Source organism: Symphalangus syndactylus, chromosome 4 (genome assembly GCF_028878055.3).
Source record: "Symphalangus syndactylus isolate Jambi chromosome 4, NHGRI_mSymSyn1-v2.1_pri, whole genome shotgun sequence".
In the NCBI taxonomy this organism is placed as follows: Eukaryota; Metazoa; Chordata; class Mammalia; order Primates; family Hylobatidae; genus Symphalangus; species Symphalangus syndactylus.
The window spans coordinates 53,528,429-53,547,629 of NC_072426.2; the positions used below are offsets into that span (position 1 = coordinate 53,528,429).

At 39.2% G+C, this 19,201-nt stretch overlaps 1 protein-coding gene across 4 annotated transcripts in view; it reads left to right on the forward strand.

The window, feature by feature from the left end:
- TNIP3 (TNFAIP3 interacting protein 3) overlaps positions 1–19,201 on the forward strand; it is a 98,174-nt gene that overhangs the window by 42,951 nt on the left and 36,022 nt on the right. For all 4 annotated transcript variants that reach the window (XM_055273952.2, XM_055273953.2, XM_063637942.1 and 1 more), the window contains one exon: positions 1,841–1,961. In XM_055273952.2, coding sequence (XP_055129927.1) covers positions 1,841–1,961 — 121 coding nt within the window. The remainder of the gene's footprint in view (positions 1–1,840; positions 1,962–19,201) is intronic.

The following is a 19,201-nucleotide window of genomic DNA, read 5'->3' on the forward strand; positions in this document are numbered from 1 at the left end:
CATGGAGTGTTTCACAGAATCTAAAAGTTGGAAGGTAGTCAGGCCTTAGAAGGGGCTGATTCTGAACTAGAAAATTGTCAGGACTCTCTACATCTCTCAGCTCCGCATTTCTCTACCCATATGCTTCATTCTCAGCTCGCTCCAGACACAGAGGAGAATCCCACTGGCCAAACTGGGATCAGTTGTTTACTCTTGGTCCAATCAGTTATAACCAAAAGGCAAGTTCAAGTCATATCAATGCAAACATGGCTGTCAGAGCCTACTCCTGTGAGCTACTCTCAACAAGGGTGGTGGATTGAGCAGACAACACTAGCAACCTCTGCCATACAGGCATTTGATTAGGCCATCCATCTAGTTATTTATTTTATTTGGAGACAACTTTGAGAAGTACTCCTGCAAGAACTCCTCCCTCAATCCAAGAGGTTATTTTCAGGGGGTGAGATATGATGAGGCAGGCAAAAAATATATATACAGAGAGAGAGAGAGAGAAAAAAAAATATCACACAATTAATTCATTTTTCCTTGTGAGTTGTGTTTTTAATGAGAAAATTTCTCCATTATACCAACATCGTATAAAGCAGTAGTCCCCAACCTTTTTGGCACCAGGCACTTGTTTCATGGAAGACCGTTTTTCGATGGACTGGGGCAGGGGGTAGGATGGTTTCAAGCACATTACGTTGACTGTGCACTGTGTTAGTATTATTATTATATTGTATTATATAACGAAATAATTATATAACTCACCATAATGTAGAATCAGTGGGAGCCCTGAGCCCTGAGCTTGTTTTTCTGCAACTAGATGGTCCCATCTGGGGGTGATGGGAAACAGTGACAGATCATCAGGCATTAGATTCTTATAAGGAGCAGGCAGCCTAGATCCCTCACATGTGCAGTTCACAATAAGGTTCACACAGCCTAGACCCCTCTCATATGCAGTTCGCAATAGGATATGCGCTCCTATGAGAATCTAATGCCACTGCTGGTTTGACAGGAGGTGGAGCTCACAGGGTAATGTGAGCCATGGGGAGGGGCTGTAAATACAGATAAAGCTTTGCTCACTTGCCTGCCTCTCACCTCCTGCTGTGTGGCCCTAACAGGCCCCAGACTGGCAGTGGGGGTTGGGGACCCCTGGTATAAAGGAAAAATAAAAATTTGATTTGAGTAGGAAGCTCTGGTTTAAATCTTGGTGTTATCAGCTAATGGCCATGTGACTGTCAGCAACTCCCTCTGGGAAGCAGCTGGACTAGATTCTCCTAAGGGGGCTTCCAGATACTCTTCAGCTGTAATATATTATTTCCATTTGGTGGCAAGTAGCTGCTTAGGGATTTGTTTTCAGGTTAATTGAAGACATACAGCAAAAATGGTTGAGACAGACTGTGGAATTCTACAGGTCTGAGTTTGATCTTGGCGCTGCCGAAGTTTCAGTTTGACTTCACTTAAGTTAGTAAATTAGTTAACTTCCTAAACTCAAGTTTACTTACCTGTCTAATGCCTGGAACAGTGACTACTTTAATAGGTAGCTGTGCACATTGAATAAGAAAATGCATGAAAGAACCTGGCTCACTCTGAGTGTTCGATTCAATTCTTGCCATTGTTCTCGGACTGAAAATTCCTAAACTTGTCCGTATCTTCCTTTGTAAGGGAAAATTAAATTCGAATGCTCTTTCAAAGTGCTCTCATGGCATGGACTAATGAAAACATAATGAGATTAGAGTTTGGGAGATCGTAGAGAAGTATCATACATAAATAACACCTCCATGTCATCCATAAACTCACTCTACGCCTGAATAATTTTTAATTACCTTTGTATAATGTAACTTTCCCATGTCTTTCTGGGCAGATGTGAAAGCATGGAGCTGGACAAAAGAATCCAGGATCTGATTGAGAGAAATGCTTCTCCTCATCCAAAACGGTTCACCCCAGAGGCCATGCCAACTCACAGAAATCTATGTTCTCCAAAGGTAAGAAAACACCTTTTTTCTCCTTATCTCGATGTACCCTTCAGCAGTTTATTCATCAAGAAGAATTTGTGGGGACAGTCCCCAAGTCATTTACAGTCAGTCACGTACTTCCTTGTCAGCTGAGAGGATAAAGTGAAGCAGTATAAAACTTCTCTCACACAGCCACTTCCTGTTACTAAAGAAATTCTTCAGCAGAAGACTTTGCTGGCACTTTCCAGTTTAAAGTGTCCAGGCAGCTGTGACTACAAGAAGGTGAGGAGATCATGCTACTAGAAAGAATGTTTAATGCAGGGACAACTCTTTCCTGGGAAGAATTAACCCATTTAAATCGGGTTACCAGAATCAGCACAACTCATGTCAACGATTTTTTGGAGTTGTTTTTGTTTCGTTTTGTATTTTTGTAAGAAAAAGCAAGGTTTCACTGATTAAAGGAGTGGTTTGACTTTGAACTTCCACTTGTTTCAGGGTATTTGTCTATGGTGCTTTATATAAGCAAATAAAATTCAAGGGTAGCCTCAAGCTAGGAATTTTACAGATGACTTTCTTGACATGCATCCTATGACAACATGAACTCTTAAACTCTGTAATCCTCCCAATTAAAAACTATCTTTCATGATTCTTACTAAAAAAAAAAAAAAAATCTAATGTGAGTAGTTTGAGAGCATGGCCGGCATTTTAAAAAGTAATTTATACTTCTTTTTAAAAATAACATTAGTTCTTCTTTCTAAAGAAGTTCTTACTCAGTGTTGAAAACGTATATGGATAAACACAGAGATAATGGAGATAATGGAGCGTGGGCTCCCTTAAACAAATATTTACTTTTATAACTAATTTGCATCCATAAATTTATTTCTTTTTTCTTTTAAAGGAAATCCCAGAATTGTATAGGCCTCAGGGTTCACTAAACATAGAACTGCCTCTGAAACCACCAGTAGGCTCACCACCTACAGAGACCATCTCTTAGCATTTGGGATACCTCTGTGTTTACACACACACACACACACACACACACCTGTCTTGTTAACTTACCCTCTTCACTTAATATGCTGTGGATACTCCTGTACCTCTTTCTTTCATTCATGTCATGAACAGTGTTGTGTGCTTTCTGCATTTAGTCACTTTCTCCTGTCTAAAAACTCACTTCTTCCTGAACAGGTTGTCTTTATTTTTGGAGTTACAGATGAATGTGTACTAATGGTTAAGAGGTCAAATAAGGCCTCTTTCTTCTGTTTTCTTCTGCTCTTCCCATCCCAACTCCAAGCCCTCACATATACACCTCTGACTCCCAACTAGAAATTTATTCCTTCATGGAAATGTGTGCTTTTTCCAGCCACCTTCTTGTCTAACCACAGAAAGAAATTTCATGGTGATAATATCAATTCCCTCTGGTACCCTCATCCTCATATCTCCCATTATCATTCTCTAAGACCCATTTGCTCATGACTGACCTTCCTTGCAGTTCTGTTCATTCGTCTTCTTGGTCCTCCTTTACATGGCAAAAACCTCTTCTACATCCTTATTACCATCCTCCCAGCTATAGATTATGTCTCCTTTTGGGACTTCACTGAAACTTGTGTCTCTGTCTCTAAGACACTGATTCTCCTATGACCTCATCGAGGAAATTTGCTCATTCTCCTGCACTTCACACTTCCGGTCAAAGGGCAGCAGATTCTTAGCTGATGTTTTCTATTTTCTTTGTGAAGTGTGAGGTAAAGACATCTACAGAGACTGAGAGGGTAAGAGGTGAGACCCAAGGCTTAAGGGAATTGGGGAAGATATGAAATGACTGTTGGAAGGCAGGGAGACAGAATAGATAAGTAAAACGAAAATGAGTTGCAGAGTAGTAGTGAGGACGGAGTTGAGTTTGAAAACCACCACTGTATAGGACCAATCACTTAACAGTGTGGGGGTTCCTGTATCTCCAATCTCTCCATCACCTCTCACCAGCTCAAAATATGTACCGTTCTCCTCCGCTTCAAACATATATGAGACCCCCTCTTCTTTGATGGGTAATGTTTGAACTCACTCTTACACAACATAGCCAAGCTCATTGATCACAGCATCCAAAACTTTCCCTCTCCTATCATACCATTAATAACCTCTATCTGGATAAATCCAATGGTCATTTTGCATTTTACTTTTCACTTGTCTTCTTATTTGCATTTGACACTATTTAGTCATTCAGTTTTCTTAAAATGTCTTACTACTTTGACATCTATATTTTTTTTTTGAGGCAGAGTCTCGCTCTGTCACCCAGGCTGCAGTGCAGTGGTGCGATCTTGTCTCACTGCAAGCTGCACCTCCCGGGTTCACGCCATTCTCCTGCCTCAGCCTCCCGAGTAGCTGGGACTACAGGTGCCCACCACCACACCCGGCTAATTTTTTGTATTTTTAGTACAGACAGGGTTTCACCGTGTTAGCCAGGATGGTCTCGATCTCCTGACTTCGTGATCCACGTGCCTCGGCCTCCCAAAGTGCTGGGATTACAGGTGTGAGCCACGGCGCCCAGCCTGACATCTATAATATTAATTCCTGGACACCCTCACCACCCCTTCCTGCTTTTTTTCTCTGGTCTCTCCTTCTCACTCACCTTCACTGGCTTCCCTTACATCACCTGGTTGTGCTGCATTAGTGTTACTTAAGGATCTGTCCTGGGCTCATTAAACTACAAACTATATGACAATGACTCCAGACACATGCACTTACTAAACATGGAGTGCTTTTCTACACGTACTTTCTTTCCACTCAGTCTTTCCTGAAGTGAATTCAATATATTTCCTGCTTATCTGCTTGTCATCTCTCCCTCACCCTGGCCACCACACACACATTTTCTATGCTGGTGAATGAATCACTAGGCACCCAATCATTCAAATTTGGGGGAATCCTGGATTCCTTCAGGGCCACCATGCTGCACCACTCAGGTGGCACCATTCACAGAATAGTGCCGTCTTTCCTTCACTCTGGACCTTTCCTAAGGGAAGGTCTAATCTGACTTTATTATATCTTTGGACTTTTTTCCTTTTCTTCGTTCTATCAACATAGATCTTACTAATGTACTTAAAGCCTAAATGTGCTTAAAACTTAAAAGTAGATCTCTTTACACACATCATTGAAACCAAATGCCTTTGCATCATATATACATTCCTCCAAGATATAGCTTCTGCCACATTTAGAACAAAACAGTAGAAGAAGGATGTAATACTTGTTGGGGTAAATACGTATTGGGGTAAATATTTTATTTTGTTTTCTACCTACAACAACACTTAAATATGACTGTCTTTATCCATATTTTCCAGATGAGGAAATTAAGGCTCATAGAAATTTTAAAACATTGCCTAAATTCACAAAGTTGTATCAGCATAGAAAGCCAAGTTTGTACATATTTTTCCTGTAGTGTTTTAGTGTCTTCTATATATTCTGCTATTTCCCAAAGTGCACCCTGTGTTCTAGCTACCCATAAGCCTTTAACAAACCATGAAGTTTCCTGTGCTATCATTTCACATGCTGTTTACTCTTTCTGGAAATCCTTGCTTCCTTGCCCATTTGATGAATTGCGTTTTTTATCGTAATTCAAACCTTTCTCATTTTGAGACCTTTTCATCCTCTCTAGTCCCACATGGCGTTACTCAGCCCCCTCCCTGCTTTGTCCATCTTTATCTTCTTTATATGTCATTTATAGACTTTATCACTTTGTTTTTTGTGATCACTTATGTTGCTATGTGTTTTCTCTCATATGGATTATGAGGTACTCATGGATTTCTTGAGGATGGGGTATAAAGTGTTCCATGAAGGTATAAGTATCACAACATAGAATTTTCTAGAAAGCAACAGTAGTAAACAATTTGGTTTCATGAGACATGGTAACACTGAATATACAATCGATTTATCCCTATAATTCCTCTACAAATAGTTCTCAGAGTCTGCAGAGGAGTATCAAATGTACACTCTTAAGGTTAATCTCTCAGTTCTTGTATGGAAGCTACCATTTGGTCTTACCCATCCTGGTGTCATGAAGTTATTGACTGCTGAAAGTCTTCCAGTGCTCAAACTGTCCTTGCTTCTCAAAGTTTGCTGTACCACTCTCAGGAGCACCATTAGGTACCACTCACTGTGCCAAGTGTGCTCAGTGTGGAATATGTCTTTGAGAACTCCAAATGCAACCAACTACTATTGCTCTTGCAACCGAGGTGAAGAGACTTCTTCTTTTCCAACTTTAGCTTGCACTTCCAGTGTTTGCCAGAGGGTCACGGTCCTTTCAGTTTGTCGTTGTTCAAGTTTTAGCTGCTGTGTATTGAGCACCTACTCTTGGCCAGCATTTTGCAAAGTATTTCTATTCATTAGCCCATTTCATCTTTATCCCTCTACAGATGGGGAAACTGGAGTTCAATGTGGCTAAACAATTTTCTCATGATTGTACAGCTAATGGGATTTAGATTCTGGACCTAAACTCAAATCTGTCTAATGAAAACAATTGCCCTGTACTTTCTACTTTTAATTTTCCCTCTCTCACATCAGAGTTACTTGAAGACTAGATCAGAGCTCCAGCTGGTGTCAGGAATGATACTGTCATCAGACTAACTCCTCCTCTTTGAGCTAAAAGCACCACACTTGGATCAAGCCACTATGACTTGATTCTCTCCCCCAGGTAAATTCTCCCAGAACAGCCCCCAGGAGTCTACATTCTTTATCCCAATAGACCACTGGCATATCCTCCTCAATTGTCCTCTGCAGGTATTTCAAATATTTGATTCTTTGAGTAAGCATGGCTTAGTTTCCAGGTGGAATCCCTGCTGAGCTACTATTTACACAATAGCACTCTGCAGAAAGAAACCCTATATTCAAAACAAAACAAACACCTTCACATTTTTGCTGAGATATTGATAGAAAGGGAAAATATAAGAAAATTTCTATTTGGTTAAGACAAGGGTGAGCCAATGAGAGGGAATGAAGAAGGCTTCTCTCGTTTTCACACTGAATGAAGTTAGCCTAAGAGCAATAAGGTAGATTCCCTTTCCAGGAGCAGGAAATTGGTTTCTTTATGACTTTATGGGATGTGACTGAATAAAACAGATATTATTTAGTGAAAGAGCCTGAGATGTATGTCAAGTTCCCTTTTTGTTCAACTACTATTGCCAAGAATATGTAAAGAAGAATAATTACTATAAGAGAAATGAACAGAGACTGACTCACTGCTTTGAGGAAACAGAAAACCACTATTGATGAACATGAGGAACTCCATGAGCATGAAAGTATGCTTTTATATTCTGGGATAGTTGAAGAAGTAGAAAGTTAGTGACCAAAGATCATTTAAAATCTTGTAGGCAAAGGAAAAATAACTGCCTAAGTGAGAATGACATTGAGATTCCAAAATGAATGTTAAATGAAAGTTATATATAACCAAGTTATAGTCCAAGTACTATGAGAAAATTATGAAATAATATATTAACCTGCAGTCATATATCTTCAAATATAAAAGAAAGGGACAGGATGCTTGAAATGTATTTCTTGGATAAACAAATACAGTTCCAATAATGCTTGAAAACAAGGATGAAACCTGAGAGTGAAAGGGAAAAGCACCCAAATTTTAAGCAGACCCGCCAGAATTGAATTTGCCTAAAAGTCCCATCCTGTCTTTGGATTCCATTACTTCTGATTTTAACTAAGGGGCAGAACTAGAAATGGGCTTTTAATGACTTTTGATACAAGTTAAGGGAAGAACTCCCAATGGCTGGGGACAAGTTCTAGACCTGGACACTCTTCCCAAGGTAAAAAGCCATGAGAAATTGCTTTGGTTGGTTCAGAGATTAATATATACTTATGACACTTCAAATGATTGTGAGGGAAAAACTTCTTGCAAACTACCATAAATTGACACATGTTTTCTGTAACCACACTGTTGGGGAAAAAGAATCTGGCTTTCCTTTTCTTATTTCCCTTTTTTTGAATGCTGTTTTTTTTTTTAATCAAAATCTTGTTTTCTTATCAGTACAATGGGTTGTGTTAATTATACAAAGTGAGAGAAAGTGCACTCTGTAAATATAAAGTGCTAAACCAACACAACACTATCATCATCATCATCATCATCATGCTAGTAGGATGAGCTTGAGCCTCGACATTCTCTTTAATGGTTTTCTCATACAATAACTGACTTCCTCTTTGAATCTCATTATCTAATTTCAAAGGTTGTAGCTGTGGAATGTTTTGATCTATTTTTTCTGCTAGAAAAAAAATGTTGCTTGAGATCATTGTAGATTCTGGATATATGTTCTCACTCATAGGTGGGAATTGAACAATGAGAACACATGGACACAGGAAGGGGAACATCACACTCCGGGGACAGTTGTGGGGTTGGGGGAGGGGGGAGGGACAGCATTAGGAGATATACCTAATGCTAAATGACGAGTTAATGGGTGCTGCACACCAACATGGCACATGGATACATATGTAACAAACCTGCACATTGTGCACATGTACCCTAAAACTTACAGTATAACAATAAAAAAAAAAAGAAAAAAATGTTGCATTGTTGTGTGAGGATCTGTTTAGCTTTATTGGGAAGCCTTTGGATAGCTGGCTGAAAAGCTCTGCCTGCAAGTTCTCAGGCAGTGAGGAGCCTGTCAGCTCAGCTGCTGCACCTTATGGCATTTGAAGCTCATTACTGGCAACATGGGTGAAGTTATTTAAATGAGTCGTGTATCTTTCTATTATCTCTAAAGCTTGGCTATTAGTATTTAGTCTTCTGATTCTGAAAGTATTATAAGCCCTCCAAATTAAACAGATTAGTGGATAAATAGGCCAGGTTGTATTTCCCAAAATATCGCCATAGAGTTAATTTGATCCCATGATTAATTTATGACATATTTCTCCTTCCATTCATTACAAGGATTTTTAAAGGATTCCACTCTACATGAGTATCAGGCATACATCCAGATAAGGAGATCTCACTGCATATGCCCAGCTTGAACTCTATTTTCTAATAAAGTGCACCACCAGACAACCCAGGAAAACAGAGACATAGGTCTGTGAACTAAAATTGGTTCCTAAGATAAAATAATTAAAACTCATAAAAATTAAGGGAGAGAAAATATTTCCCTAATTTTGAAAGCCACCCACCTGTTGGGCAGAAATTTCTATACAGGACAGAAGTGGTGCAAGGGGGGATATAAACTGAGGCTCCATTCTTGTTGGTAAGACATGCTTTTGAGTAGGATGCTTTCTATTTACTCAGAAGTCATCTGTTCTATCACTGGGAGAATTTGTCCCATGTTCCACAAAAGAAAGAGTGACAGAAAACTGGGAGACGCAGATTGTCTTTTGGAAGATGTAAGCAGTAGGTAGAAGAGGATTCTCTCTGCCTCAGTGAACACAGCAGTCCTGGCAGCTCCAGTTTGGGTCAATGGGGTGGGCAGGGGAGAAGATGACAACACTGGGAGGCTTGGTGGGGGAAGCAACCAAGACTTGAAGTGAAAAGTGGCATCTGTGTGGAAATTATAAGCATTAATTAGAAGAATATAAGTCTTCCTAGAACCCTACAAAGAGAAGAAAAAGAACTTGAGGTCTCAGGGTTTCTACTGAATGGACACTTAAAGCCAAAGGTATTATCCTTACTTTTAGAATTATCACTCCACCTTTGTCTTCTTCCAGACTTGCATGACTTCAGCAAGTAAATCTGAAGAAGTTTTGGATAGGTATTCCTTTTAATGTAAGAAGAAGAACAGCGTAAGCCTGTGAGTTAAGAAATGTGTTAACTCATGACAATGTTAAGGAAACAAAATATTGGGCTTGAGAGATACCATAGATAACATGTTCATAAGAGTTGTTTAGCAAATGTGTTCATTATGTTCTTGATCTGTTTAGCTTTGTGAGAGGATGTGGATGTCTCCTAGGGACATCTCAACCCAAGCTGGGTTTTGGAATCTAACGCATCAATAAGCCTTCTTTCTCAAGTAAATCTTCTTGTTTCTAGTTTGATTGAAAATATTTTTGAATGGGCATGGGAACAGTATTAGCAAAATGGACACTGTAAGCTCTTGCTGAAGAATGTTCATATCATTCTCATGTCCACCTTCTAGATGAAATGTAATAAAAACGCTTTTTACTTTATTTTGTACTTGTAGGGAGAGTGAGGCATAACTCACAAAGTATGTAAATATGTTTTCTTATGGGACTCTAGAATAAGTAGCAAAAAAATAAGATCAATTATTCCTTTTTTTATCCAGTGAGGAAGATAGCTATTCTGATTTCTTTTTAAAACAAATGTTGGTCATTAAAACTGAGTTAGCAAATGTTTGCAATTTTTTAGGCTAGCATATTGGGAGATTTTTTTGAGTCAGGCTTATTTTCAGACAAAACACTTCTGGTATGTATTCCTTGTATCACCCATGTTTTGAGTCCTTACCATAGCCTTTCCATATACCTACATCATCTTTATATGCACATGTTCTTTCTTAATTTTTTAATTTTGTTTATTATTATTATTATTTTAGAGACAGGGTCTTGCTCTGTCACCTAGGCTGGAGTGTGGTGGTGCAATCGTGGCTCACTATAGCCTCAACCTTTTAGGCTCACGTGATTCCCCCGTCTCAGCCTCCCAAATTGTTGGGATTATAGGTGTCAGCCACCATGCCTAGTCTCTTAATTTTTATAATTATAACTATAGGTATTTAAAAATAGTGTCTAAATCTGTAGATATGGTGTTGAATTATATTGCCTCCGGAAGAAGGTAGTTCTCTTTCACCTGAAGTGTCCAAGCTAATCTGGACAACCCCTTGGCAGGAATGATGCAGAAAAGATTCCATCATCAATGGAGTGGTCCCCTCTAATGCTCAGATTTTATATTCAGAAAACAGAAAATACAACTGAGATGTGCCTTCTGCTCATCTTCATATTCTAGTACTTAGCACAATACTTGATCCACAGACAATAATCAATAAGTATTTAATATAAGAATGCATACATTGGTCAGGTGCAATGGCTCACGCCTGTAATCCCAGCACTTTGGGAGACCGAGGCAGGTGGATCACTTGTGGTCAGGAGTCTGAGACCAGCTTGGCCAACATGGTGAAACTCCACCTCTACTAAAATTACAAAAAAATTAGCTGGGCGTGGTGGTGCACACCTGTAACTCCAGCTGCTCAGGAAGCTGAGACAGGAGAATTGCTTGAACTCGGGAGGCAGAGGTTTCCGTGAGCCAACATCTCACCATTGCGCTCCAGCCTGGGCAACAGAGCCAGATTCCATCTCAAAGAAAAAAAAATGCATACATGAATGAAGGTGAAGTCAACACATGAGCAAAGTACAAGAGAAAAACAGAATGATCTGCATTGCTATAAAATGATCAGCAGCTAATTTCCTTCCAGAGAAAATAATTAAAAAAAAAAAACTCAAACACAGATTACAATTTTAAAAGGCTGAATTTCTCCTTTCTAACCACTACAGTTTTTGAAGTCTGAATTTTCTCTTTTCTGACTACTACAGTTTTTAAAGACTGAATTTCTCTTTTCTGACCACTAATTTCTATTTTGGAAATAGAAATTAATCTCTAGGCATGCCATGGTGGGAATTTGTTAAGATTTTGTTTGGATACAACGTCAAAGGTCAAGCCACCTCATATCTATCCCTCAAAAACGCTTAATTCCCATAAAACTTCCCTGAATCATATTCCTAATGGCTTAGGCTCCTGCATTGCTTTTCCATCATTGGTAAATGATGTCTCCTGCTATAATTTTTAGGTGTGTTATTTATGTCTACCCACATAGATAAAAGGTTCTTTGGGGGAAGTAAACCAGGAAGACTAAATGAGCTCTGATATGGGTTCAGCCACCCACTTGTCACATCATAATTGTGAGCAAGTCATTTGCCATCTCTAAATTCAACTTTGTCCTCATTAACATTAAAGCTGCCTCTTCTTATGGGGCTGTTATGAAGTTCAGATTGAAGCAAATAAAGTATTTTAAACCACATAACTCGTTAGTACAAAATAGTAATTTTCTTTGTTTTCTAAACTAAATTTAGTTCCATTCTAGGACCTCTAGCTTGTCCTTTGGAAAATAATTTATCTAGTTGACTGCAGAAAATTTCAGTCACTTCAGTGTTTTCTCAGGCAATTTATATTTTCTGTGCAGTGGTATGCAAGAATTATCCCCTGTCCCTTGACATAATGGTACCTAGGGATTTGTGGAACAGATTTTGTGAAATAATCTGGGTAAAATAGGGTTGCCAGATGTAGCATATAGAAATATAGGATGTCCACCTAAGTTTAAATTTCAGATAAGCGGCAGAATATTGTATGAGACAAACATACAAAAAATTGTTGTTTATCTGAAATTCAAATTTGACTGGATATTCTGTATTTTTCTGGCAACTTTGGGGTGGAGGCATCAGGGTTACAGTGATCCCCCATCTGACACTGCCATTGGCACTGATGTAGTCTATCTCTTACGGGTTTTTTCATTGGCCTATATCCTCACTGGCAATCGCCAAAGCTTCCAGGTCACTCAGTACATCTCTAGTCCTTAGGGCCATGTGGTAAACACTACATCCTCCTCAGTTTGACTCTGAGGCCTCCTCAAACCCTCAGTTAGCCACTCTTTCATCCTTCCCAGGAACATAGGAAATTTCTGGCTCTGCTTCCACACCACTCTAAGGTTGAGTTGTCTCAGGACCTCTCTATTTAGACAAATCCTAAGGCCATGTCACAGCCGTGTACCATGGTGGTATGGAGAAATTCTCTTCAAGGCTTGCACCTTCCCTGGACTTAACCCAGTAAGGCTGGAGCTGACTCTGCTCTTTGATGTTCAATGTAATCAATTTGGAAGATGACAGATGAGTACCTAGAAGTAGGGGAATAGGGGCCAGGTGTGGTGGCTCATGCCTGTAATCACAGCACTTTGGGAGGCTGAGGCAGGCGGATCATTTGAGGTCAGGAGTTCAAGACCAGCCTGACCAACACGGTGAAACCCCGTCTCTACTAAAAATACAAAAACAATAGCCGGGCCTGGTGGTTCATGCCTGTAGTCCCAACTACTTGGGAGGCTGAGGCAGGAGAATCGCTTGAACCCAGGAGGCAGAGGTTGCAGTGAGCCAAGATCGCATCACTGCACTCCAGCCTGGGTGACAGTGTGAGACTCCATCTCAAAAACAAAACAAAACAAAACAAAATGTAGGGGAGTAGGGCTCCATTTCCTCATGAGAACTGAGAAACATCCAGGCAGTACTCTTTTTGCCTGATTCATTTTCATTTTCCTGAGGCATAAAACCTTTCTCTTCTAGGGCAGATGGTGAAAGTGGTAAGGACAGGTTACACTGACTCTTCATCTACTCATTTGTTTTATAGTTATTCTTGGTATAAGTTTTTATGCCTTGATTCAGACTTTTCCCCTAACATTTTATCATGAACATTTCAAACATGTAGGAAAGTTGAAAGAATTGTATGGTATACACATACACCCACCATCAAAATTCTGCCATGAACATGAACATTTTACTCTACTTGTTCACCATCTATTCATCCATCTATCCACCCCTCTTTTAATCCATCAACTCATGTAACTTTTTGAGGCATTTCAAAATAAATTGCACAAAATAAATTAGCCTAAAATCTTTAAAAATTGTTTTGAAAACATTAGCTCTTGAAATTCAAAGGTTTGATTCTCCAGATGGTGTCTAGAGTTTGGAGAGTCTATTGTGAAATGCAAAGGCCAAACAGGGGCTGTTCTCCTCTTTTTATTCTATGACAAACTTAATCTGACAAAAGATATCCCTTACTGGCAAGGCATGGTGGCCCACGCCTGTAATCTCAGCACTTTGGGAGGCCGAGATGGGCAGATCACCTGAGGTCAAGAGCTTGAGACCAGCCTAGCCAACATGACGAAACCCACTAAAAGTACAAAAATTAGTAGGGCGTGGTGGCAGGCACCTGTAATCTCAGCTACTCGGGAGGCTAAGGCAGGAGAATTTCTTGAACCCGGGAGGCAGAGGTTGCAGTGAGCTCAGATCATGCCACTGCACTCCAGCTTGAGCGACAGGGCAAGATTGCTTCTTTAAAAAAAAAAAAAGGTATCTCTTACCGAGCAAAGAAAGAATTAGCTACATTAGACAAAAGAATAGAGTGTGTTTTGGGGGATCATCAGTTAATACTTCAATATATTAACTTATAAGATCTTAGAAAGCACCATGAAAATGTGGAAAATATCATTAAAGACAACAGTTCTGCCTTTTAAAAATTTTCCCATAGCATATCTAATTATTTATATTATTTATTTATTAAATATTAATCAAAATCAAGTAAAAAATTTTAAGAGGAATTTGTATGAAGGCTAAAGAATATTGATCATGTAACCAAAATAGGATAAATTAAAATATTTGCCTATAAAATGAATAAAAAGAAAATACATGGAAACAGGCCAGCTCTTTAAACATGTGTTAACCGTCCTACTGATCATTTCTGGTTTGGAGGCAAAGCCTATAACTTTCTGTATCTCTGTGGTCATTGTGTGTTCTGGACTGTGTTCTGAAAAGCAGGGGTGTGCTATGATGAATCTTGTACAATAGATTCATACATAAACGGACTCATTCAATAAAAATGTATTATACTACTCTGTACCTTGAAGGTACTGTGGTAGTTCCTAAGGCTAAAATGATAAATATCGACCTCATCTTCAAGAAGTTTATAGCATCTCAGAGGCGAAAGGTACATCAAATTAACAACTGCTTTACAATAAGTGCTAGAGTTGATGCTTCACAAAGCACCATGAGATCATAAAGAAGGAAGTAGCTAACTCCACTCTGGAGGACCAGGGGAGCCTTCACAGAGGAGCTGATGGTCAAGGTGGGTCAGATTGTTTACTGCTTTGTGGGGCACTCAGAAATCTTTAAACATGGATTTCATGAAGTCTGCAGTTTTATAGAGTCTGCAGACTGGTCAACAAAAGCCAATTTGCCTTCTTATGTATCTGATGTGCCCTAAAAACTAAAAGTGTATAATCAAGACAGACTCCAAACAACCTCACTATATTGCATAGGAGCGTTGTTTCAGAGTTCCAACCAGGAGGGGCACAAGCGTATATCCTCCAAGAGGCTATGGAATCTGTGACACCCCATCCCCTGACTCTGCTAGTTCAAAACCAGGTTTGGGGGATCAAAGAGAGGTGATTTACTAGTTGGAAGCCAAAAAGTTGAAGTTTCTGATCTTTACATCCCATATAATCTCTTGAGAAGATGTATGATTTGGGAACATTATACATTTGTTTTGGGGTAAGGAAGGCAATTTGTATGTGTCTGAGTCCCACATGAACATGCACAGGCACTAAAATGGCACTACCTTGGGCTTGAGAAACACAGAGTGAACACAACACACGAAAGTTGCTATCATGGAGTTTACAACCTAGTGTTGGGAGGCAATCAACAAAAAGAAGAAAAAAATTTAGTGCTATGGAAAAATAAAGCAGGAAAGGTGAATGGAAAGTGCTGGGGTGGAGAGCAATTTTAAATTGGGAGGCCAAGTAAAGACTCAATAAACAGATGTCACTTACACCATTACCTGTCAAAGGTGAGGGGATGTACCATGTGGACATCTAGGAAAAAGATAGTTCGAGGCAAGAGAGAACTATCAAGGGGCAACAGTGTGGTCAGGACATGGTGCAGAATGGACTAACGGAAGGATACCGAGAACGAGGTCAGAGAGGCCTGGGCTAGATTGTGCAGGACCTTGCCACCATAAAGAGTTCTGCTTTCACTCTGAGTGACATGGGAAACCACTGAAAGGTTCTGAGCAGAGGAATGACATGAAATGACATTTTAAAAGCCTCACAATGACCCCTGTGTTAATAATGGGGAGGGGAGAGTAGAAGCAAAAATAGAAGCAGGGAAACCCTTAGGTTATTGCAGTACTCCAGCTAAGAGATGATGGTGAGTTGGTGTCAGTGCAAAAATGTCAATCATCTTGCCCAAGGTCACATAACTAGCAAGTGGTGGAACTAGGTTTGACACACAGTCAGAGATCGGTCACTGCTGGACACGCTCTTAAAAATGTTCCTATGAATAAAATCAGGAAGCAAATATTAAAGTCCTCATTTTGAAAAAGTTATTAAAAGGCATTTTTTTTTTGAAAAGCTGTGGTGGGAGGATCATTCAAGGCCAGGAGTACAAGACCAGTGTGGGCAATATAGTGAGACCACATCTCTACAAAAATTTAAAAGATAAAAATAGCCAGACGTGGTGGTACACACCTGTAGCTACTCAAGAGGCTGAGGCAGCTGGATTGCTTGACCCCAGGAGTTGGAGGTTACAGTGAGCTATGATTGCACCACTGCACTCTAGCCTGTACTACAGAATGTAACTCTGTCTCTTTAAAAAAAAAAAAAAAAAAAGAAAGAAAGAAAAAGGCCAGGCATGTTGGCTTATGCCTGTAATCCCAGCACTTTGGGAGGCCGAGGTAGGTGGATCACAAGGTCAGGAGTTCGAGAACAGCCTGGCCAATATGGTGAAACCCTGTCTCTACAAAAAAAATTAGCCAGGCGTGGTGGTGCCTGCCTGTAATCCCTGCTACTCGGGAGGCTGAGGCATAAGAATTGCTTGAACCCAGGAGGCGGAGGTTGCAGTAAGGCGAGATTGTGCTACTGCACTCCAGCCTGGGCAACAGAGCGAGACTCTGTCTCAAAAAGCAAAAACAAAACAAAACAAAACAAAACAAAAAACAAAAAAAAAGAAAGAAAAAAATGGTAAGTTTATTTCACCTTGCCACTTGCTTATTAAACTGAGAAGTCTCCAGGCTTTTGTGGCAATGTGCTACTTCCCTGTCTGGATATATTTTCAGAAAGCCTACAAAATGTTCAGATAGATTGGATACAGGATGTAAGAGAAAGAAGAGTCAAGTATGATTCCAAGATTTTTGATCTGGAGAATAAAAGGTGTTATTAATTGTAACAGGGAAGGCAAGTTTTGCAGGGAAAATCATAAACTAAGCTATCATGATCAAACAGGTCAGGTGAAGAAGGAGGTAACTATTATGCATACAAGCAGAGATGACAATTAAGCAATTAATACAGGAGTCTCGAGTCCAGGAATATGGTTCATTCCTAGTGCCCCTGGTGAACTGATTGCTAAATATTCTGATTGTCACAAGCTGTTAAAATAAATATTTTGAATATTACTTTTGCTAATGTATATTAACTGCATTGCAGTTTCCAATCTCTCCCATTTAATATATGAAGAACTAAAACCAATTTAAAAACCACTTTGATCATGTAATTCCTTTGCCCAAAGGTCTTTAGTAACTCCATATGGCCTATAAGGTCAACATTTCTTAATCTGAAATTAAAATCTTTTATGATTTCATCCAAATAAACTTTGAAAATACCACATGGACCCTACTCTAGGTAAACTGGATTTGTCAGAATCCTTCATAATTAGGTTTGCCCAATTGTATTCTGTTTCTTACTTTGCTCCCTTTACAGCATTTATAGCTCAGCTTTCACTCTCTATCAAAATCCTATCTACCCTTCAAGGCCCAGCAGAAACTCTGACTCTTTCCATAGCTATTAAAGGTGAGAATGAGCACTCTCTCCTCTGAATTCTTACAGGCCTTATTGTCTCTATGATTCATTTCCTGGTTTTCATTTACTGTTTAGTTTTTCAAATACATATATATATATATTGACATACGCACAGCCACACACACGTATGTATGTGTGTGTACATTTCATCATAAGCAGGGAATTTTTGCTTTTGTTTTCCTTTGGAACCCACACAATGTCAAGTACAGGGTGAGTGATGCATAAATTGTGGATTTCCCTTTCCTTTTGTCATATTATTTGTTTCATAAATAATTTGATTGATGGTCCTATCTTTAAAACCAAATTGTTATTACTATATAAGCTCAGATAGCAACCCTAGGAGAAGGATACTATTACTATCCCATTGTATAAAATGGAAATTGAGCCTTAGAGACCTTAAGCATCTTAGATGACCAAAGGCACAAGCGGTGAGTGGCAGAGCCAAGCTGTGGGTCCAGATAATCTAATTCTAGAGCTAGATCTTTTAGTCATTAATAATCCTCTCTTTCCTACCTACATAGCATATACACTTAAAAATTCATGCAAATAGATTCAGGAAACGAAGGTTTCTCAGCTCCCATTGTAAAAGCATAAAAAGGAAAAAGGCATGTTTCTTTTACCTGCCAAAGAATGCCTCCAATAACTTATAGAAATATGGTGTTCTCCTCTTGGACTAATTTTAAGATAATTATTGTCCACTAGAATGATGGTTATAGACCAGTGACTGGTAGTCCTTGTTCCTTTACCACATTTCCTTTTGTTAATTTTAATTTTAATTTTCTTTCCTCTGTATAATATTTTAGTGACTTCAGAAATGAAGACTCTTCACAACAGATTTGGAAACATGGAATGACACCTCTGTTTCTCTGAAAGTGATTTCAGCTAGTGAGACTTCTCATGAAATAAAGCTTGACTAAATGCCAGACTCTTAAAATATGTGGCACAATGTGAGAGGGATGGAGGTGAAGTGAACAGAGCATATGTAACAGAAAAGACCCAATTAATTCTTAGGGATGGCCTATTGAAAGTCTCATTTTTCTGAAACCAAACTTGTGGTTCTTCAGAAGAGTTATTTCTTATTCATAAATAACCATATGGCTCTCTTGAGCTAATAGAAAATCTGTTTGTTGTTTATCTGCATAGTAGAAGAGGCAAAGGAATTGTAATGAAAGATGCAAAGGTATAGAATTTCCATTTAATAGAAGCCGTCGCACCTAACAATGTATGTGCATCAGGATATTTTACAGGGGAGATTCAAGAGGCACATTGCCAAGGATGGTACATTTCCTGGCAAGAAAGTGTTCTTCCCACCCACTTTTCTAGGTCAATGTTACCACATCCCTAGTTTATTACTACCAAATACAAAGTTAAAGCTGAAGAGAACCTTAAACTATATAGAACTATGGAGTGTGTATGTGCATGGTATGTTTCAGAAGAAAAATATTTTTACAGTAGAGTTTTCTTTTTCTTTTCTGATGAGCAGATTTTAGTGCTGATAAAGTGTCAGTTCTGCTTTTATACTCTAAAGTCAGATCTTATGTGAGTTATAAGTCTTACTTTCAGAATCCTGAATGAACAATTTGATTCCTACCTGTATTTTTGGATTTTGCCTTAAAGCATCGTCACTCCCTTTCGCTCAAGCGTAGACCCAAACATAACAAGAAACCAGAAGAAAGTAAACACACA